The sequence below is a fragment of the Egretta garzetta genome, unplaced genomic scaffold, assembly GCF_000687185.1.
Source record: "Egretta garzetta isolate BGI_Z169 unplaced genomic scaffold, ASM68718v1 scaffold112, whole genome shotgun sequence".
NCBI classification, from domain to species: Eukaryota; Metazoa; Chordata; class Aves; order Pelecaniformes; family Ardeidae; genus Egretta; species Egretta garzetta.
Window position 1 is genome coordinate 507128 of NW_009258884.1, and position 23743 is coordinate 530870.

Sequence of the window (23743 nt, forward strand, 5' to 3'; positions counted from 1 at the left end):
GATCAGGTTGCTCAGAGCCGTGACCAACCTGACCTTGAATGCTTCATAGGATGGGGCTCCTACCACCTCTCTGGGCAACCTGTGTCAGCGTCTTGCCACCCTCATCATAAAACATTTCTTCCTTATATCTATTCTGAATCTACCCTCTCTTAGTTTAAAACCCTTTGTCCTATCGCTACAGGCCCTACTAAAAAGTCTGTCCCCAATACATAAGGAAGCAGTAATCTAAACACAAAAAGGAACATTATTCTACTAGAAATCAAGAAAGAGAAGATCAGCATATAGAAATATCATAGGTGCTTAGGCCTGCCGCAGATGGAAGCAGCTTTGTGATCCTAAGCAGAACGGTCAAGTGATGTAGAACTGCACCTGGTATGTTCCAAGAAATACAGAAAGGTCTTGATGATTTAACGACACACCTGCTCCACAACAGTCACCATATCAATAGATGAGAGAAAATCTACCAAATAAAATACACTTTCCCTCCATCTTGTTGCCTCTGCAGGTAGCAGGGTGCTACAGCACTGATAAGAAAGAGCTCACGAGATGTGACATTAGGACTAGAGTACCAGCATTCTGCAGGAAATAAAAGTAGTAGTATATTCATGGAGTTTCAAGAACAGAAATAAACAAAAAGTAAAACAACAAATGAAAGGCAAAAGCCACTTTATGAGACAGAACCTTAAGTACATGAAGAGAATCACAGTACTATTATACTACCTAAACAACTGCACATAAAGGCCAAGTTTATACTGTCATTTAGAAGAAATGTACATACACATTATTGCTCTCATTAGCAAATACAAAAGCATTATGCTAATTCTCTCAAGCATCAGCATGTAAATCACTTTGTTTCCTTTTAATCTACCTTTGTGACTAGGAAGAATAACAACTATGCCAGCTGTACTTCACTCTTGAAATGATGCAACACTAGGAATATTCAACAAACATAAGGAAGCTCACATTGTCTTTACTGAAAAGTAAATCTGCAAAAACCTGCTTCCACTGGCAGGTGCATTATTTATCTTTACTAATTAAGAACCGAAAGATAGGTTCTCTGCCAAAATTCTCAAGTATCTATTATAGAAGCTAGCTGTACTCCATTTTTTAAATTGTACTTCATGCTGTTTCTACAGTGCTAACTTTATTGCTTTATTATTTCAATCTCAGAAAAGAAAGGTTATCAGAAAGCACCCTATCTGCATTTCTGTCAAGCAGTGGTTGAAATTACATGGTCATTTAAAAGACAAAAAATTTTCTAGCAGTCATCTTCAAAAGCATAACTGATAAGTATTAGCACAAGCGCTACGCTGATATTATAGCCAAGGCAGGTCCAGTGTCTTGACTTCCTGCAGAAGAACCAAACATTTTTAGAAGGTAAAACTGACCAAGTAGTAAATACCATCCTTTGTACTGATGAGACTTACAGAACGTAGGTGGAATACAAGTAAAAATGTGACAAAAGAATATTTTTTCATTCGTAGTAGCAATGAGTTGCAGCCCACTGCAATAGTTTCACTTACATAAAATACAGAAAGATTTATTGGATTACAGCACACGTGACAATATAACTCTGCAGCTGAAAAGCCAGCTGTTACATCATTTGATTTCTCCAGAGTAATTTTTTGCACATAATCTTGTAAATCAGTCTCAGGGTATGTAGCGTACTATCTATTCCTCCATAAATGTAAACTAGAAGAAATCCCTTGCAATTTATGATATATACATATAATCATATTTGTTATCAAAGTTTAAATGAAGCATGATAAAAGCAGACTGTACTTATCAAAACATACCAATGCGTATGAAAAAAATGCCATATTCTAAAGAGGTAAGGGATTTTACCTTTTCAAAGTATAATTTTTGTTTTCTCATGCCTGCTCAAATCACATCTGGAAGTGTGAACTGGGCTTTCGTTCAGCAGTTCAAATTTTAAATAACTTATGATTATTTTTAAAAATTTATCTTATATGTACAATATAGTCCAAAACATCAGAACAGATGGGCTTTCTAGGCCAAGTAAGTACTCATTTTTGTCAATTAAATACACGATACGATTATTTGAGGCCACATGGAGATATTCTGCACCTGTGAAATTTAACCGTATACTAGCAGTTTATTACCATATGCTATTTTATGGCTCCCTCATTTCTTGTCCATTAAAAATACGAAAAAATTTCACACATGTACAATTATAAAATAGTGTTTCTTAGTTCAGTTCTTTAAGAATTAGACAAGTATAATCAGAGGAATGATAATGTCAAGTAGACCTCAAGCTACAGTCTTCATATTGTAAAGGAAGAACAGGTAGACATTTTCAGAAAAAAATATGCATCTGAGAGACTGTAAATCTACTAAAAATGAGTTAATTTAAAACCAGCTGCCAGCTGTGACTGACAGTCAGGTTGCATGACAGTGATAAACACACACACAAAAAAACATCCTTCATTTTAATGCTGTTTCCATGAAATGTATGCCCTTCGTAAATATTACATAGCTAGCAAGCCATGAATAATCTTCTGTCTTAGAAAAAAATTTAAAAACATGCTTTCATTTCAGGCACTATTTATTACAATTCTTCATACAACCAGAATTAACTATTTCAATATATTTTAAAACTTTAATTTTTACCCACCTATTGGTACAATCCTCTCTGGTTCACAGCAGTAGAAGCATACCATATTCCCAACATTTTAACTGAAACTTGGTTTCTTTTACTGTTTACCATGATATCTTCCACGCAAAATCCTGTCCCCAGGCATAGAGAGAGCTCTTCATCATGCAACGGCTGAGTCAGAACCAGAAACCATATGACTGAACACCAAACTATTTCTGACTAAACACACTTGTTTGTCGCTTTCAAATTAACACAGAGAAGACTCCAGGACCCAGGCACAGAGAGCTGCTTCCCAAGACATAAAATAGCCTGGGAACTAAGAGGATAACAAAGTGGCAAGATGCAGATTACGTGACACTGAGGCTTTTGCTTATTGGCCTAGTCTGCTGTAATACTTTCATCTTTTTTTTTTTTTTTCCTCACCTAATTGAAAAACGGACAAACAGAGAAGGGAATATTCTAACTTGAACCAAGATCCTCGTGTCAGACATGACTATCAGGCGTTTCTCTAGCAGAATATAATGTATCACCACCTTAAGATGGGAACCTGTGCAGAAGAGGTATCAAACGCTACGGTTCCTCTGAAAGCGCAAGTGGTCACACACTTGGAAGAAAATAGCACAGAATGAAATATGCTCTTCAAGGCACCTTTGATAAATCAAAAATCTTCAGAATTGTCTTCTAGTGGCCTTCCATACATCATTTAGAGATGGTGTTTCAAGAGCAGGTACCACAACCGAAGTGGGCAAGCTACAAGGACATACATTTAACATCCAGACAGCCTTTTAATGCGAGCAAAGTTAAGCGATCACTTCATTTCACTTTCCTTTTACAACTCACATCTTTGCCTTACCATAAAGCCCTACAGGTTTACAAAGCCATCTCTGACAGAAGAGGTTACTTCCACAACATTCAGTTCCAATTTTATACTGTTTCAAAAACTCACTCTTCCATTTCATCCATGCCGTCTGGTTATCCAGGCCGTCTCTCATTTATTATGTTAAATTAGCAGTAACTGTATGTTCTAAAATATAATTATTATACTGATTACACACTGCCTTACTGCATCTCAGTAGGTAAGAGCTGTCAGAAAAAGCAGGAGCATTTTGGTGAATTTTTCTGACGACAGAAGAGAGCCTCTTCAATTCAAAAGAATATTAGGATGCTATTTAATAAGAACTCAGTGACACAAGAACCGGATAACAAAGAAGTACGAATTACATGGACTGTCAGTTTGAAACCAGTAACCCCGCTGTTAAATGGGAATATTCTCCCCATGGAAAAGGACTGAAACCTGAGTATATTAGCCCATCACATGACACTGAGACACACCAAAATGACAGTCATAATAAAAGGCAACCACCACCTACATTGCAGCAGAAGTATTTCCAGCCAAATGAAGGAAACCAATGAGGTCTCACCTGGAGTCAATGACAGCAACGTATCACCCAAGTCTGAGACAGAATGGGGGATGGAGGCATCTGGTTTGAATCTGAGACTGAACCGAGCTCATTTTACTTTGCCAAAAAGGTCAAGAAGAAACGTAAGAGTCGCTTGCGTTTATGCTGAACAGTAAAAAGGATGGAGAGCAGAGACTGTCCAAAACCATGGACAACACGTTGATAGAAAATTAAGATATAAACTGCTTACAAATACATGTAGATGATGTACTGGAAAAATCTTCCTCAACTGGAGGCAAAAAAATAAAAACCAGTAAGCTTCAGTATCTTAAGAAAGGAATGATACAGTGACCCCCAGGGTCTGCACTTGGTGGGACAGGAGACTCTCCCATGCATCTCACGTTCCCGTACGTCTGTCTGACAAACTAAGCCCCTGGAAGATGTACTCTGCAGGTAGGACGGAGTCAGTTCCCTTCTGATGGTTACAAGAGTGCAAACCAGCCAGGCTAGGCCACAAAATGACATCTTCCAGTGGCCGAGAATTGTTGTGTTATTGAAATACTGCATTTGGGCTTAAGAGTAGCAGAGCAGATTAGGTGTTTAACCTGTAATTATTAAGGATGTATAATGATTATGGGGAACATTCCCCTACAGAGAATTTTAGTATTAGCAGTAGTCCCTGACAGGATTTATCTTTGATTTACATGTTCCACTCAGTGCTATTCAATATGATGGTTTAAAAAAAATGTTGTTTTTTTTTTTCAAAAGGTACTTGATCATACTACGAAACTGAGAAAATCCAAACTACTGCTAGTTGGTCAGTACTCGGGTATCCCTGAAACTGGATTTTGGGAACAAAGGTCCAAGAAAAACTTAAGTTATTTTGGTAGCTTTCAAATGAAGTGATTCATATTTATGATTTAAGTGAAATGGAACAAAATTTGATTAAAAGCAGCAAGTGTGTGCAACTTCCTGTAACTTTAAAATTTCATTTCTAATTATGTGTTGAGAAATATAATTAAAGTCATCTGCATACCAAAATAAATGTTATTTACAAACAAAAAAAATAGAATTCTTTTGTTTCCCTGATAGCTTGGCTCATTAAACAAATTTAAATGGAGTCACTGATGCTTTGCAATAAAATGTTCGCTGTTTCTACATTGATGTTAATAACCTTCACTGTTTTTATCACTGCAATTTTTCATCTGTCTGACATATTATTCACGTTATTTAGAGGGAAGCACGGTGTGAGAGGAAGTAAGGCTTGGTAGGGCCTGAAGCTTGAGCCAGGAGAGGGCACGCTGTGACCTAGCCTGAGTCCAGCAGCCGGGGGAGAATTTCGTAATTGCACAAGCAAGTTTCAGAAATTAGTTTTCATTTTACACTAGAATAAATTTTAAAACCTTCCGCCCTTTCACTGTATCCTGCTAACAGTGTTTGCCTAGGTTTACTAAACATATTTTAGTTACTTGTTCTCCCAAAAGGCAACCACTACCCTAGGTAAAAGTACCAAAACCAAGCCTTGGTTTAGAGAAAAGGAACTGTCATAACAGCTCTTACTGTTTTACACATTCAGCTGTGGTAAGAATGCTTCTGTACTAAATTTCTTATTCTTTAAATTGACCTGACTAGACTGCAATTATTAAACTGAAAAAACAAAATAGCAAGGCCCTAAGTATTCATACTTTACTGCAACTACTTCCAAGTGCTCAAGCACTTACATTTTCCTTACTTTCGCATCTGGTGTATGAGATTCCTACACTGTCTCAAATCACAAGGGAAACATCAGATACATTATAAACAAAGTATCTGTCCAGACCTGGGGGAGGCTGGTTAGTTCACCACCAGGTTAGTTCACCAGTCCATCTTCCTACTATCTTAAATTCTGTCAGTTTTCCACATCCGTCATTTGAAAGATCCCGGGCTGCAGACATCGTAACACAGCACAACTATTTTCTGGGTTTTTTTCTTATTATAAAATTTAACTGGAAAATAACAAAGATACAGTAAATTTTAATTTTATCTAGTGGTCCGAACGGAACTGTCACATGAGCTGTCCAAATCTGGCTGAGTACACCAAGCCTGTGGACAGTATGCAGTTTGAAACATGTAATGATTCAAAAACACATGTAAGCTATAGTTTTCTGGAATAAAATGAAAAGCTCAACCGCAGATCTGATGTGTACTTGAAGATTGAATAATCACTTCAAACGTTCTCAAGTATTTTATTTTATTTTCTAACAATGGAAAACTTTTTTTTTCACTCAGTTCTACCTTCATTGCACTCAGCCAACGGCTTATTAAAGTAAGCCGTCAGTAAAGGAACCAAGACCACCACCAACTACTAGAAAACACCAAATTTCTTAGTAGTCTGACACAATATATAGCAACATAAATATTTTTTGTTTTCAGAAGTTTGGTTTTTTTTTTCCCCGGTAACATCGGTTGTGTTGAAACACCCAGCAAAGACCCAAAACTCTGCAAACATTATTTCACGAGGCTTAAAAAATCTGGTAACTTCTCCAACACACAAAGTAGCACACGTGAAAGAGCAACCATGCATGCATGTTTCCTAGAAAATAAAGAAGACTAAACACTTCCTCGTGTAGTTCGGTTTACAGTATCAGATGCTGCAATACACAGGAGGGTTATGAAATTATTATAAACCAACTTCATCATACAGAGATTAAAACCAAATACAGGAATATTACTTGAACTTCTAACCTTAAAACATAAGGAATGACAAGATACACCTTTCTAAGATGCGGAGTGAGCTGATTTCAAGACTGAAATTTCAACAAAGATGATGGCTACGCTGATGCAGAACCACTGAGTCTACTATGTAAATTTAAACCAAGAGCAAGACCATTGCTTCATGAAGGAGTCAGCACGCCTAACAGCAATTAAACCAAGATTTGAGACTGTACAGTTGAAGATGTCAAAGAGGTAACTGGAAGTTAGAGGGGACAATAGTCATTAAATGGAAAACAGACTACGCCCCTGCAGAAGGTGTGCTCAGGAAAGGATTACAGGGCTGAAACGGCAGCAGAGGCACCGTGATTAGGTGATCACTCCTTGCAGTCAAAAAGGCTCAAATGTAAACTGAGGTACTTGAGGCAATTTGATTTGATAGAGACTGATTAAGTGACTGGGATTCTGTTAAGCCAAAAGTTCAGAAATTTGAGATGAGAAGAAAATACTCGCTCTACAAAATGAAAAGAAAAAAAAAAGTGAGCAAGCGGCTGGGTGGGGCTCAGTTGCCGGCCGGGGTTAAACCATGACAGTCCTTTCTGGCCCCCAACGTGGGGCTCGAAGGGTTTGAGATAACGACAGGTTTGATTGGAATGTGCTAGATCGAATTTATAGCCGTTATTGCTGTTTAGCTATTAATTGGCAGGCTCCTGGGCTTGCCATGGGGCTTGCTTGCCTTACTGTAGATTAGAGTCCAGTGCTCGTTAGTGGCTGCTTTTGGCTTTCGCTGCTCGCTGTGCTGCTGATCGTCTCACTCTGCTGGGCCTGAGAACATTCTGATAACAGCAGTGGCCATGTGCCTGGGCTGGCTGATGGCCAGGGCATCGCTGCTGTACTGGACACACTGGAACTCCAGTGAGTCCATACAGGAGCAGGACACTCCAAAGCATCTGTGGCCGTGGTTATGTCCGTGCCACAGCAGGTCTGCCTCTGAAGGGACTGTGGCCCAAGGGTAAAGGATCAGTGACTGTGCATGAGGTGTGTGGCCACGGATAAGCCCACAACAGAGCAGGTACACTCCTGGAGGGACTGCAGCCATGACTAAGGCCATGTTGGAGCAGGTTTACTTCCAAAATAACGGTGGCTGTGGGTAAGGCCACGCTGGATCAGGCATACCTCTGAAGGCATTGTGGCCCATGGAGAAGGCCACGCTGGAGCAGGTGCAGCTTGAAGCAACTGCAGTTGTGGGTAAGTCCATGCCACAGCAGGTATAGCCCTGGAGAGACTGTGGCTCATAGAGAAGGCTCCATTTGGAGCAGGTACAGCCCTAAGGGACTGCAGTCTGTGGGTAAATCCAAGCCAGAGCAGGGGCAAGGGGAGGAGTTCATTGCAATATTAAACCCAATGGTCTGATCCAAAGGACCAGGGTTGGAGATTATAATGGAAATACCTTTACGTTGTTGTAACCCGGGATTTGAGTTGCACGTGATAGGAATTACTACAGTGCAGCTTGTGCTTTACTCCCATCCCACTCGGGCGGAGCGAGCGAGCGGCTGTGTGGTGCTTGGTTGCTGGCTGGGGTTAAACCACACTCAGGGCAAAGGAAACTCGACAAGTTTGGAGGCATGGCAGACCTCAGTTTGATACGGCTTGAGATATTTTTTCCAGGGCTGAAGTCTAGCAAATTCAAAGAGGGGTTTTTGGTTGGGTGGGGTTGTTTTGGTTTTGTTTTGGTTTGGTTTTTTTTTTTGGGGGGGGGGGGGGTTAGCATACCTCTTTCTCTAACTTGTCTATTCAACCTCACAGTTTTTAAGTGGTCTTCTGTAACCTCAATGCAGTCTCCCATGTAATGTAACTTCAGTCTCCCATGTAATGTAAATAAATTACCTGTCTATAAACTTCTAATTTTATTATGCATTTTCATTTCAGATGGTCAGAACAGAATTGTAATGCTCATATTTAAAACCATGAGAAAAAAAACCCTATGTTGCCTTATTCAAGTAACCCACCCATTAAAGAGATTAAATGCCATGCTCACACCAGCAGAGTAAATCTATGAGAGTACATAAACCACAACCAGATTGCTCAAATCACTGGCATCTCAATAGCAAACATCCTTCTAGGGATACCAAAGTCCCTTTGATGCTTTACTGTAATGTATCCTTACATTATACTTGCACATTAAATATAATTTATCAGTATTTTGTTTTTACACTTAATTTAAAAAACAGCTGCTCCTTCTTTTACATTAATATAGACATAAGGAAGCATTTGTTCTTTGGAGATTATTCCTAAATGCAAATCCTGAGGAGGCTTCTCTTTAGTTAATTTAGTTCCCTGACTACATCACATGCCAGGAATATTACTTATTTCACTGCAGAAAGCAAATTAAGAGGTAATACTTATTTTTGAAACGAGCATTATTTGCAGAACCATCTCAATTAGTTTACAATCCACTATATCTGAAAGTCCAAATATAAAAGCAGTATTAAAGTCAAGTCACTTTAGATAAATGTGTTTGTCAAAGAGAAGGTATTTTCCATTTTATTTTTTAAAATTTGCTCGGTAAAAACTTATGGTATAAGAAGTGTTGCAATCTCAGTATTGTTCTCTCTTAAAAATAATGACCCGCTGTGTCCTTGCACATAACAATGTTTTACATGTCACAGCACAAAAACCAGAGAACAAATTAGCACAAAGAAAAAATTTAACTCACTGAACAGAAGTGCATGTATCTCATCATTGTAGTGAGATTTAATGAACAACTACAGCAAGGCAACAGTTTATGTTTGTGAACTCTGAAACAGTTTTAAAATTGCGCATAATAACAAGCATCATTTACTTACAGTGTGTGACTCCAGCCAGGGTTTGATAGAAGGTAGGGGTATCGCTATCATCAGTGAGTGTCACATACACACCTCCAGACAGCAGCCAACGGGAAAACGTGAAAGCATCTTTGTTGTGCAGTAGCCAACCCCTGAACTTCTCATAGTTTACCTTTTCACCCTGTAAGAAAAAGAAGAAAATGTGAGCTGTTTTTCTCTGCTTTCTCAGTACCAATAAACAGGAACCATCCAGTTGTATGAAAAAGAATTGGGACAATCTCCTAAAAAATAAGTACTAAAATATTTTTTTTCTTTGGAGCCATGCCTGTTTTTCCATTTCATGCTGAAATACAGCACTGAGAGGGAAATTAGACTCCTCAGCTCTCTCTGCATTTCAACCACCTACTCAACGTGGCCTTTGGAAAGTCATTTATCCTGAACCTCAGGTTAAGGGGTTAGAAGAAAAATTGTTATTTACAATTTAAAATAACAGAGGTTATTTTTATTAATTTAACTTTATTACGGTAGATAAAAGCTCTTACATCCCAAATAACAGGTGCTATAAAATCATAAACATTCTGTTATATCTGCGCAAGTATACAAACACTTAACAGGAAAATTAGATTTGCAAATAACTAATAGTATGAATTATCAGTGCAGTAGCATGTCAAATTTTTTGCCTCTATGGACCAAAACCCACTTTGGAGCATACACATAAACATGACATTCACTGTATCTCCTAACTCAGTCTCTCTTGCTGGATGTCTCATGGAACTGCCTGTTCAGGAATATATTAAAAAAATATAGATTCATGGAGTTTAAATGCTGGAGAGGCTGTTTACACCATTTAGTTGAATGGTTTCCAAGCTGTGGCCAAGAAACCATAGGGATCAGCAGACTAATTTCTGCAGGACCTACAAAACTTAGGAAAATAAACGCAAACCTATTATCCGTAGACAAACTCATTATATGGAGATCCTAATCCACATGGGAAATAAACAAGGGTCTGCAAAGTGAAAGAGGTTTCAAGTCACTGATTATATTTAAACTTCCCTAATATCACAGACCATTAAGCTTCACTGAATTACACCTCTACAGAATCCAACAATTTGCATTTGGCCACAGACTACCTGCAACTGCCAACTGCAGAAAACTGAAAATCCACTACTTCCTTCACCAGGTTGCTCAAATGGTTAATCACCATCACTGCTAAAACATTTGCTTCATATTCCAACTGTAATGGATTACTTCAGGTGCCAGATACTCATTCTTTTAATGTCTCTTTTTCCTAGACTGAGTGTTAGATTTTTCTCCACCAACTCCCACCTGGAGTACTGTGTCCAGTTCTGGGCTCCCCAGTTCAAGAAAGACGAGGAACTCCTAGAAAGAGTCCAGAGGAGAGCTACTAGGATGATAAAGGGACTGGAGCATCTCCCCTATGAGGAAAGGCTGAGAGAGTTGGGCTTGTTCAGCCTGAAGAAGAGAAGACTGAGAGGGGATCTCATCAACGCATACAAATATCTTAAGGGTGGAAGTCAAGAGGACGGAAGCAGTCTGTTTGCAGTGGTGTCCAGCGACAGGACTAGGGGCAATGGATGCAAACTGAAACATAAGAGGTTTCAGTTGAATATGAGGAAGAACTTCTTCACTCTGAGGGTGGCAGAGCACTGGAACAGGCTGCCCAGGGAGGTTGTGGAGTCTCCTTCTCTGGAGATATTCAAAGCCCGCCTGGATGAAGTCCTGTGTAGCATGCTCTAGGAGAGCCTGCTTTAGCAGGGGGGTTGGACTAGATGATCTCCTGAGGTCCCTTCCAACCCTTACGATTCTGTGAACATGCAGAAATACCCCAATACTTACAGCTACTATCGTAGACTTCCACATGGTTATAATTCAAGGAAGTCAAGATGCTACATCGCTATTCCGTCACCAGTTGCATCTGTAGATATCCACCCTACTGACTCACAGCATAGTCCTAACCAGCCTTCCTCTTACCAGCACTGTTTCTGATCCTTCATCCCTTCTCTTTTGTGACAGCAATCACATTAGTGCAGTCATGTGGCAAAACAGATCTAGCTGAAAAAGAACCTACAGGATTAGGAGCTACGGAAAAGGAGTTTACTTCTCAGCCAGAGCAGTTTCCCAATCCAGTTCATCAAGGCATCATACAAACACTTGAGCCAGCACAAATGTAGGAGAATGAATGACAGTCAGGAAAAGGGTAACTCAACAAGGTGGACTTTGCAGGGTTTAACCCATTATGGAACCACTTGCTTAAGCAAAAGAAGCTCTACTGCCAAATTAACAGAGAAGAAAAAAAGCCCTTTTTTTTTTTTTTAATTTCTCTAACAGTTTAGATCAGAGACAAGATCATTTTCTTACTATCTGTTCCACTCTATTTTCACTCTTTTTTTCACTGCTTTCTGTAAACACAAGAGCTGTGTCACATTTCACTAAGACTGCATTGTTCCAATTGACTGGAGGAAGGACAAGGAAGAGGAGTGACAGGAAAGCTGGAAAAAAGCAGGGAAAAAGCATCTGAAACAAGAATGTTTACAGCTGAGCCACGATGGAACTTGAGCAACTAGAACAATACAGGTATTGCTGAATTTGTTTCCTGTATTTCAAAAACAAGAATGAGGAAAAGTCGGATATTTTTTAAAGCTCGTATTTCTAGATGAGTACATGCAATAATTCTGAAGGGAAGAACAGAAGTACCTATAAACATCATCCTTGAAAGCATAAACTCATCCACCATACGGCAGGAAGGAAGGCCCACAGCAGGAACATTAAACTTTCTCACTCTCCAGCAATGACCTAGTATGATTAACAGGCCAATAAATCCTGCTGAGTGGGTTATTACACTATTTTCATTTTAAAAGAAAAATCAATATACAGCATTTTCTTGAACAGGAAAATGGTATGAAGCCAGACTGATACTTCTCTTCCTGCAACTCTCCGTAAAGTATTTCTGGATTTCTTGGACAGTGTGCAATTAACTTTTAGGGTATAATTCATCACACCATATTGACGGGAAATTATAAGTAGGAAATACTGAAGTGGGTCAGCTCCAGAAACTGGACTGCAGTATACAAATGATTTATGATTCCAGCCAAGAATGAAGAATGTAATCATTGCCTACAAAGCCAAGATGATACCACCGCCAGATGAAATGAGTCTGCCTCAGCCAACGCCCATAACCAAAGTTATCTTCAATACAGTACAATAAAATTTAAGGTAATTAAGCAATCTGATATCCACAGATAAAGTTTCTAGTCAATCAGTTTTTCAGTGGAATGTATAATGATAACTAAATTTTGTTGATCTATAGTTCTCTGATAACAAATGAAGCAATCCAAGCAGAAAAACCTGACAATTCATCAGGATCACTAGTGCCAAAGAAGTACCTGTGAATATTTAAAAGTAACAACAGCCTGGTTTAGAGGAAGACATCAGAAACTTCATAAAGCTTACATCTCCCAAACAACCTAAAGCATAAATGAATGTTGTAGCTCCTGGCAGGCATAATGAGACAAAAGTAATACTATAAAACTATATTCTTAAGCAATTCACTGCTGGCAGGCATTTTTAAATCCAGGGCGCAGATTTTCTTCACCCTCTCAGATCTGTGTTCTAGTTTCTTCCCTGATTGCAATAAAATGTCCACGCTAATGAATAAAATTCTACTAGCAATATTCGTATTTAAATTTACTTGATACCATGATTACCCTTGGGAAATTATATCCTTCAAACTAGCACAGTAAGTGAAGCAGCATGGAGAATGCCTACATTTATATATCAAGCTGCTATTTACATCAAAACAGATTACATGTAATATTACAACATAAAAAACTACAAGCTTTTACACAATTTAAACAAGGTCAATTTGTTCCCATACATGCACAAGCATGTATTTGCCAGAGAAAACCAAACTACCCAATGTAATTCTCACTTTTTTATAAATGCAATAGGATTAAACCTGTACGAAATACCTCAGAGAAACATTTCTTGAGTGACTCAGGGACTTTCCCATCAACCACATGCAGCATCTTCTCCATCTCTTCACGGACAACATAACTCCCAGATTCGTTAGAAAAGAGACTGAAGATGTCTGAGGAAGTAGAGATATATTTAAGCAACTATGGCAGTTATATTTTTCAAATATTAATTCTACAACTAGCTGAGAATGCTAAAAGCTGTGCAACAACAAAAGGACTAAAAACTTAGATTGATTCCATTTCAATGTAGCTCAACAAGGTTTAGGTCAAGAAGTATCTCCTTTTTCTTTCACCATTGTTCACTAATCGAAAGGAAAATAAATACTATCAAGTCAGATTAACAAGAAAGACAAAACAACAGAAGTCAGTAGGCAGATGCTTTCATTTGTTTTGAAAAATACCAATGCCATCCTCCTTCCTCTGCCCACATACAGTGATCAACAATCTTTCTGTAGGATCCTAGCATTTACATTCATGATGACTTATTAAATATTTCATTTTGGTGAGTACAGAAAACTAAAAAGCACTGAATTTCAAAATATACAGCTAACAATAAAAGAATTACTATCTGTATTGGCAAATTTTTGCCCTGGTTACATAGAAAAATAGGGACTTCGTATAACACAGTTTATGTTCGCTTTACATGAGTGTATTTTACACTTACTGTCCACAGTCCTCTTGGTACTGTTGTAAGTTACACTACTTACATTTTGCTTTCTCTTCCTCTCTGCCTCTTGTAAGTAGAACTAATCCGACTATCAAGTTATTGAAGTGCAGCCCTTTGGATATTCCTCCAAATGAACAGTAGATAACCTAGAATAATAAAACAGAGAAGTTAAACAAAAAGTTAACAGGGAGAAAGAGATGTCAACTAAAAGCAACAACTTGTACTGAGGCTCTGTCTTATGTGGTTTTCAGGCTAGTCGCCTCCCGTTCAGCTAAACGCACTTCTGATAATAATTCTGTTACACTTCTGTAGCTCTTCCAGTACGTATAAAGTAGCCTTTCCAGGGTCTCTCATTCAGTGAAACACAGGTACTTGTCATGCAGAGCAACATAAAAAAAATTGTTAGAACCCTCCAAAGAAGACAGCTTCTTGCTTGCTCACTGGTGCTATTTCCCCAGACTTCTTTATCAAGGTAATAAAGATGAAATCTCCTCCAGACCAGGCTTTGACAGTCTCAAAGCCATCAAGAGGTTGTTGGATCATCAAGTGTTTCACTGCCCCAATCACAGGAGATGCAATTCCAGCAAGCCATCAGAAAGTACTATTTCAAAAGAAATGATACACAAAGCCAAAACCCCTTCCATCAACTACACCTTAACTAACTTAACACCGCCAATGTTGCTAGAATGACTGTTTCAGTTTAGTACCCCACTCTAACAGGAGTATTTAAATCTTGCTTCCAACAGGAAGCAATAGAAATCAAGACTTCCATTCAGAAGCAACTCGAAGATCCACAGAGCAGCCACCAGGAACAACGCAGTCAACGGAAGGGCTGAAGCATTTACCTTTCAATGAAAAGGCTGCACACTGCAGCTTAACTTACTCAACAGCATCTTAACAGTGATTCAGCACTGATATACGAGATAGGAAGGAAGTCAGTCATTTTAGGACAAACAGCAACTACTTTTAGTAAACAAGAACTACCAACTCACTTATTGCAATGTATTAACTTCACCTTGCCTCTAATACTACAGAGTAAAAATTAAAATACATATGCTGCACTGTTCTTCAAAGCATGGACTCTTCCTGTAATCACAAATTGATTCCTACAAGCACCAGTACTTTATCAGTAACACAAGACAGAAATTTGCATTAGGTATTAGAATTTAAAGCAGTCAGAACTTATAAATTAGTCTTACATAGAAGAATTTCAGTGTCTGTGTCTTGATTTTATTTTCTTATAGGTATCACGCTAAGCATATAACCATAAAGAGAAAGTATTAAGTCTGGCTGATGGGGAAATATTACTGTGAAAGACCCAGAACAAAGTGTTTTGTCACCGATTATGGTTTGGATAGCAAACTTATATTTAAAAAAACAGTTCAGCAGATAACTTTTTCAGTGGGAAAGATAAAGAGATCAACTTCTATTAAGAAAAGTGTTGTGAACATTTTTAATATTTCCTTTGCTTGCATCTGACTTACTTTCTAAATAAACAATATTAAAACCAGGATGGGTACACGCAGTTATGTACTGCTCTTTCATTTCTCTCCAGCAAAGCCTTGAGTATATTCTTTATATGAGAATTTAGCCAAATAGCAATAGCAGACTTCAGAGGTCAGCAAAGTTTCAGAATTATTGTGGACAGATTCACTATTTTGTGTATTACCCACAAAGCAGAGTGAATCATTAGTAAACCTTGGGATGAAACCCCACAGATCTTAACTGCAACACCTCTATTCCTTCTCCCTGCCTTTTCTTTTTAAACATATGAACTACAACCACACAGAATTCTAAACAGCTAAAGCAACATTTTTAACTTTTTTTGACCACCTAAGATCTGTTTGGGGTTTTTCCCCCCCTTTGAAACTACAAATGCTTGCATAATGAATTTTAGCCTTTTTTGCAAGCCTACCAGAGAAGCCATGATACCTTGAGGCCCACAGACGAAAATCCACCAATCTACAGAATTAAAACACCTTTACATTTTTTAAAACTTCCACTATAACCATCAGGAAACATTTACACTTGCAGATGATTAGAAAACAACAGTGAGAGATAGTACGTGCAATTGGAGTGACACTTGTCTTCTAGACTATCAGCAGTTCTGGAAAAAACACATACCACTAACGTTATCTAAAGCGTGCGACATCCTGTGAATCTACCCAACAAGTCGACGTTTTTAACACATCAAAACTATGTACTTTTAAACCATCATAAAACAAAAATCACTACAGGATATACAATTTCTCATCTTAATTAGGACTTCAGTTTTGAAGTATAAAAGTTGTTACAGCATAAGATCTACCACTGTATGGTGACCTCCCACAAATAGCAGAATTAGGATCATAAACCTACTAGATGCATCCAGTGAACACTCCAGTATAATAAATTTATGTTTGAAAAAACATGGCAGTAATTCTAAACCAGATTTTAAAAAATAAATCAAAACTACATTTGAGTATGATTAGAATTTTACCTGTCTCTTTACAGACACACACAGCCTACAGTTAATTTTTTTTAAAAAAAAGTACTTTCCATCTTCTGCCTCTCTTAACACTGCAGTTTCACTGGTGGTTTAAACCAGGGCTAGCCGTTTGCCTGCCCCCAACAACTCATTCCCACCCACACCCCACTTCCTACATCTATGCCAAAACAAGCATTTATGTAGCATGACTATGAATGAAATCAGGGAACCAACTTGGATTTGAATTAACCATTTTTGTTACCAGGTTTCGCTAATCCAGCTCAAAGTGGGTGACCTCAGGGTGAGAGTAAATAGACAGGCTTAAGCTGACCGTGAAACTGGTACAAAATAACTATATAAATGACATTTCAAATATTACAAGAGAACTTCTATACGCTACCATAACCATGTAGGACATTCCATGCAATCAAGTGCAGTCTATTATCAATTGTGCCCTTCAAAGGAGTCGGACAGCACAATATTAGGATGGCATGTAGTAAAAAGGAAGCCAATTCTCAACAGGCTGAAATCCCTTTGCAAAATGCAAGTCTCCCAAAATAAGATTGAAAAAAGTTACCAACTCACTGACGCAGGTCTATAGGCCAGGGAATTGTGTACCAAAGAACTGACAGCCATCAATATTTGTTACTCTAACTGTAAGCTAAAAAAAATCAGTAAAGTACTTCAGAAGAATTTCTGCCTTTTACACTGATAAAGCAAAATTCAGTAAAATTACTTGCCAAAAGGTTTATTTACCTTAAACCAAATAGCTGAACATTGGAAACAGACATGAGAGAAAATAAAATCTTTCTGCATTGTTAAAAAGAACAGCTTTTGAGGTCATCTGCTGACCGCTATTTGTTATTAATAAAAGAAAATTTAGCTTCCTTAGTAGTTTAATCACTTACAATAAATGCTTCATAATAAATTACTTGCAAATCACAAAGTGATAGCAATCTGACACTTTTCAGAGACAGTTCTGAGTAAAGATGGAAACAAACTGACAGCCGTCAGAGGAAACCTCTGTAAACAGGTGCAATAAGATCACTGTGGGGCTTTGAACTCGTGGTTTTTTCCTATTAAAAAAAGGCAGAAGAAATCAGCTGAAAATTCCCAAAGAATATATTACATGCCTACTAATTTCCACATCTGCAGAAGCTGGCATACGCCTCCTTTGCGTCGCTCAAGGATAATGGTGTGGGGCTCAGAAATGAGCTTCCGAAATGTCTCACGGCAAGACTCAGACAGATCCGTTTCCTCAACTACTTCAGCCTAAATGAGCTGGGATTCTACAAGAGGTTCACAAGTGGAACAAGAAGATGTTACTGGAACCAAAATCCCTCTTTCTATCCCCTCTTTCCCCTCCAATAACGGCAATCACGGCGCCGCAGCTGGAATCCTCAAGCACAAGTAAAGGGTGGAAGAAGAGAGCTGAATACCAGAGCACATGAACGAGTCGCTGCTCTTACTGTCTCAGGTGTGGTTTCCATCTCAAGTAAGAATTAAGCCAGGACTGGGAGTGACTAAACAAAACCAGCCACAGGCCTGTCAAGGGCACTGGATAGATCTGGCTAAGCCACACAGCGCTGCAGTGGCAAAAGGAAGAAAAGGAAATACCTAGAACAGGCTAGCTGCGTGAGACTTACACCACTAACTGCCCGTCGTGCTTTGCGGATAACAAGGCGCGGAAAACCTACCACTCTTGCCTTTCCAGCAATAGGAACCAGACTAGCAGAATTCATTTGCAGAATGTGCTCTAGACCACCTCCAAAGTAATATTGGGCAATAAGGTAGTAAAATAATTCTAAATTTTTGTTCGTCTCTCTACTACCGTAGTTATTACCAGACATAATGCTGAAGCAGACAGATTCCCTGAAGACACTTACCTCAATATAGTTCTGTGCATTACCTGCGGTAAATCCTCTCCTCGTCCACTCATCAAGCTATCACTTTCATTGCTATCCACTTAGGACTATTAAAAGATGTCTGAAGGCAAGTAAATGTAAATGAGGCCAACAACACAGAAGGATCTAATTCTACAGAAAACATTATGTAGAACCTGCAGTTTCATTCCACTGTAAGACACAGTGCTACCTAAATACATTAACTTCCCACAGGGTGCTCAGATCATCCTCTTCTATTACTAAAGTTTAATCCATTTACAAATGCTTGAAGGGCTAAATTATTAAAACTAAATTTGTGCTCTATTTGGACACAATGATTGTATATGCTTCATGGATAATGTCATGGCAGAGGTTTGAATTCCATACTTTCTACGTCTAATCATTCTGATTTCACAAGATGCCTTCAAGGCTACACTGCATATGTAAGCAACCTACCTTTGTATTACATTGGAATCACTACTTTTTTTAAAATATGCGGTTAGTTCTGCTGAACACCATGGTTTAAGCCTTAATACAACTATTTTTCATAAAAAAAAAACCCACTAAGAGCACAAAAAAGAATTCTTACATTTCAGATTAACAGGACTTCCAATACAAAATATATATGAATAAACATCCTTTCAGATGTTTAAAGAGATGTTTTAGATGGATGTCTCCATTTGAGACGTCGATGTGCCAGTTTTGATGAGATGGCATCAAAACCCAATTATGATTCTTCCATTAATTTTATTTCACCAACTGGAAACCAAGAAGTGCAGTATAATTGTAATGAGTGTTAAAAGAGATAATCATCACCAAAACTGTGTCCTTAAGGACAGATTTTTTAAAAAATAAAGTAGAAGGTAGCCAGCAGACATTTGAAAACCTGGAGTCCCCATTCGTGACTAAAAGTTTACTTCATCCAAATCAGTAATTTAATCCTTACTACTGGCATAAAAGGGACAAAAAAGTTAACTCATAATGTAAAATTCTCAACATTTTAGATTATTTCAAACCGAGCATATACAGTGTAGGATACATTTTGTTTAATCATATGGGCTGCTAACAGTCAAAGCATCCAGACAACATATACAGGAATTAGTACTGAAGACATGCTTTAAGCTATGGGCAAATCATATACTTTCTTTTAATTTGATACTGATAACCCACAAGGCAATTTTTCCTGTTAAGCACTTGAATACCCGCATAAAAATCAAACTGTTAACTATACTACAGAAACAAGTAATATCACCCTCTTTGTCAACACTTAGGAAAAACAGAAAAAAGAATGGAGAAAAGATTAAGCATAGAAAAAAAGTAACTCTACCACAGAGTTAAACCTTTTGCGATGCACACTTCACTACTCACATTATCTAAATAAAACTGGAAGACTTGCACGCTGCCTGTGAGGTCAATAACACTGAAGATACCAGAAATAGAAGCTGTTATTAGAAACAACATGGAGCAAGATATCATTTGAAAGGTCTGGCTAATCTTTTCCTTCTCTACCAACAATATTTTAATTTCTCTCTCAAGACAGGGGCAACAATATGGAGGAAAATAATTTTTTAAACATGCACATGTGCAGGATGGTGTTACTATTTTTTTAGGTATGTACACACACAATATTTATATCCATGTGCCATATTTTGATTCTGGCTATTTTTCAATTCATTATTATTTCTGTTACACATAAAATTATTTTTAAGAGCTTGTAAAGATTAATCTGCACTGTAGAAAACAAAGTAAAAGCCAATGGAATCTCAGAGAAACCAACAGCAAGTGTATCTCCAGAGTAAATCAAATCCTCTGTTACAGCAGCTATGTATAGCGTTAAAACTGCCCAACCTTTTACTTCCCCAAATCTGCATCTGTATAGTCAGGTTTACTTCCAAATCATCTACCACCTACTAATTGGGTTGGAATCAGTAGCTCAGTCAAGCAGACATTAGTGACAGCCCGTGAGCCAAATCTGGAACATTATCTTCAGATCGAGAACATACATTGTGATATTGTATGAAAAATGGAAAGAAATTAGATTAGGTTGTGTATCCGTATTGGCATATTTGTGTGTGCACATCTATGGGTGTACATTATCAACTGCATATGCCTCCCCAGAAAAACAGCAAGTTCATAGATTACCTCAGCAACTTTTGGAGGGACTCCATCACCAAGAACTTCCCTGATGAAGCACTGTTGAGTCATATAATATGAGAGTCCACAAGTTCTCTTGAAAGCATCTTTCAGTCGCTTTAGCTCTATGTCTGTAACTGTGTTGAGTGAGAAGAGAGGAGGAAAAAAAAAATATTTGATCAATAATGGTGTTGTAGAAATGTAATAGCTTAAGGACTCTCAAAATCTATACACCTTACATTTACCTTTACAATAAAAAGACAGGAAGAAATTCAATGCATGATTTCACCTAAAGAGTGGGAAAATCTGACTACTAGAAACCAAACTCTAATAATCTAATCTACCCCAAAAAAGTGAAGTAGACTTAAAGTTAACATCAATAATTAGAACAGTTCACCGCCTAAGTTTTCTCTGACTACAATAGCGTATTATAACTTGTTTTTAATTAAGCACCATTCTTATCACACAAAAGGAAAGTAAGCTAGCTTTATGATCGCTTTTACATTGCATGTAAGCCAGAGAAATCATCTGTAACCAACAGTGGTGAATGTTATTAAGAGCAGCTCCAGCAGCATGCTTCAAGCAGTTTCATCTAGCAACCAGTCTGCTTTTCCATATTAAAAAAAACAAAAACAAAAACATTTAATCACCACTTACATGCTCGTAAGACAGTACAGCGAGGCATAAATTTAACAGTAATACTACAGTTAAACTTTGGACTAAACGTAACTCTTCACCTAAGATTTTCTTGCACAGTCAAAATCTGATTGCCAGCTAAAACCCATTCAAACTTGTTCACAATCTATAAACGTGAAACCTTTGATGACATCTCGTTTATACTTGCACATGAGCTTCCTGAAAAGCAGTCCCTGCTTTCAGATTTTACAAGCATAAAGCAACTTTCTAAGAAAGTGTTTAAGAAGTGAAGCATCTCACTGAACAAAACAAGTCCTTTGTCAAAAATCAAGTTGCAGAGAACAACACACCATGACCTGGATCACATGTAAGTTACTGTGTAGTGCAGAAATTGCTATTTACCATCTAGAAGCCAAAAGAAACGATGCTGTACATGATAGCTGCTTCACTGTATTTGTAGTAAGGCATTTTCCTTCCCCTGATATAACAAGCCAAACAGAAACAACACTGACATGGCCAAAAGCTTGTCAAGCTTTTCCTCAGCCAAAATAATACACAACACTTGAGAGCTTAATGCAGCACTCTCTTTAGAACTTTTACATTTCAATTAATTCATTCATCAAAAGAAAAATCACTCCTTAAAAGTAAATGACATTGAACCATTCCTCCCCAATTTTAATCCTAGTCAACACTGAAACAGTAGTGACTTCACTTAAAAATTGTGTGTAAAACCAGAAATTGGGTTATGTTTCACTTCAAATTTTATTACAGACTCTGGGTACTTTTGACCAGGAAAAAACCCAAAGGATCACAGAAATAAACCTAAAATGTGACCTACACAGCACTGGTGCTATCAATTAACATGGATTTAGCAAAAGACATACCCAAGTTTATCATAATCCTTGTGCTGGTTTTGGCTGGGGTAGAGTTAATTTTCTCCACAGCAGCTGGTATGGGGCTGTATTTTGGGTTTGTGCTGGAAACAGCACTGATAACCCCGGGATGTGTTCATTCCTAGGGCTCACACAGAGCCAAGGCCTTTGCTGCTGCTCACCCCACCCCACCAGCGAGGGGCTGGGGGGCACAGGGAGCTGGGAGGTGGGATACGGCCGGGACAACTGACCCCAACGGTACTGCACACCATATGAGATCATGCTCTGCACATAGAGCTGGGAGAAGAACGTATTAACATCTGTCCATAGAGTCACTTTCTTTCTCTGTGTCTTTACAGGTGATGCTTTAATGAACGCTCAAACACTGTTAGGCACACCAGTTAAAGTTTTCTTCCACGATTTTCCCTAGCTAACTGGAAACAGACTCTCAGATACAATATTTACAACCTGAAGCGACATTCTCCACACTCCCCAGCTCTTCTGAATTATGGAAACAGGAAGCAAAATAAAGATTCTGCAAAGAAATCAACCCTCACGCCGCAGCCTTTCTTCCAAACATGCAAGAAATTAAACAGAAGTGCTTCACATCAGAGGGATGTTTCACCTTGTCTCCTCCACACCTCTTATGCACAACATAACTACAGCAAATTTTCAGCCAACAGGGACAACTCCCCAACACATTTAATGAGTAAAACCTTGGGATTGCTAAGGGGGCATAAAAAGGGGAAGCTACTGGCTTCATTATTTTGACAAGGTGAAACAACCAACCTCGATCCTAGACAAAAATCTAGCAACAGTTCTTTGATGAAAATATTTTAATTTACTGAATTTTTTTTATATGCATGTGCAGACACACACTTTCAATAAAAATAGACTCTGCATTCTGGTTTTTTCTCCCGTTAATTTTTTTTTAACTCCTCACCAGTTAATCCAATGTGGTTGGTGATCACTTGGCCAAAAAGTTTATATACAAACAAAGCATTAACTAACCAGCTGCTTACAGCTTTACACATATTATAACGGACTTTCAAGTAACGTAATTGTTTCTTACTGCAAAAATAAGGTTGAAACATACACAACACATACGGCCGCTTAATATAGCATTGTGTCGTTATCGATGTTTTCAGGCTTAGTTTCCTGGCTGCCCAGAAAATTCAAATAATTTTCCTAAGACATTTTGAGGGCTTTTTTTTTTTTTCCCCAGCATTCATTTATAACTACTGATTTTGTGTCCCCTGTTCCAGTTTGTTAAAGTTTCTCCCCAGCACGGTGGGGAGGAGGGAAGAAGGCTCCGTAAGGGCTCAGCTGCGCACCGGCGCAGCGCTGCGTCCCTGACGATCCCCGCGATTGCTGGGCAGAGCGGTGTTGCACAACTCTGCTTACCTTCCAGCTGCTGCCTCCGCTGAGCCCACTTACTGCAAAAGCACTTCTCAACAGGAACACAAGGACAGTCTCGCCAAGTTATACTTGCGCACTGTTTTCTTGCTAGGATTAATTAAAAGAAATACAACAGCCCATAGCCAGGAAAAACTACCA

General features: G+C 38.3%; 1 protein-coding gene across 5 annotated transcripts in view; it reads right to left on the reverse strand.

Annotated features, from left to right (window-relative positions):
• The window catches only part of USP32 (ubiquitin specific peptidase 32), a 79558-nt gene that overhangs the window by 35348 nt on the left and 20467 nt on the right, over nt 1-23743 (reverse strand). For all 5 annotated transcript variants that reach the window (XM_035889554.1, XM_035889556.1, XM_035889555.1 and 2 more), the window contains exons 2-5: nt 20688-20815; nt 14236-14341; nt 13523-13641; nt 9555-9714 (exon numbers count right to left, since the gene is read on the reverse strand). In XM_035889554.1, coding sequence (XP_035745447.1) covers nt 9555-9714; nt 13523-13641; nt 14236-14341; nt 20688-20815 — 513 coding nt within the window. The remainder of the gene's footprint in view (nt 1-9554; nt 9715-13522; nt 13642-14235; nt 14342-20687; nt 20816-23743) is intronic.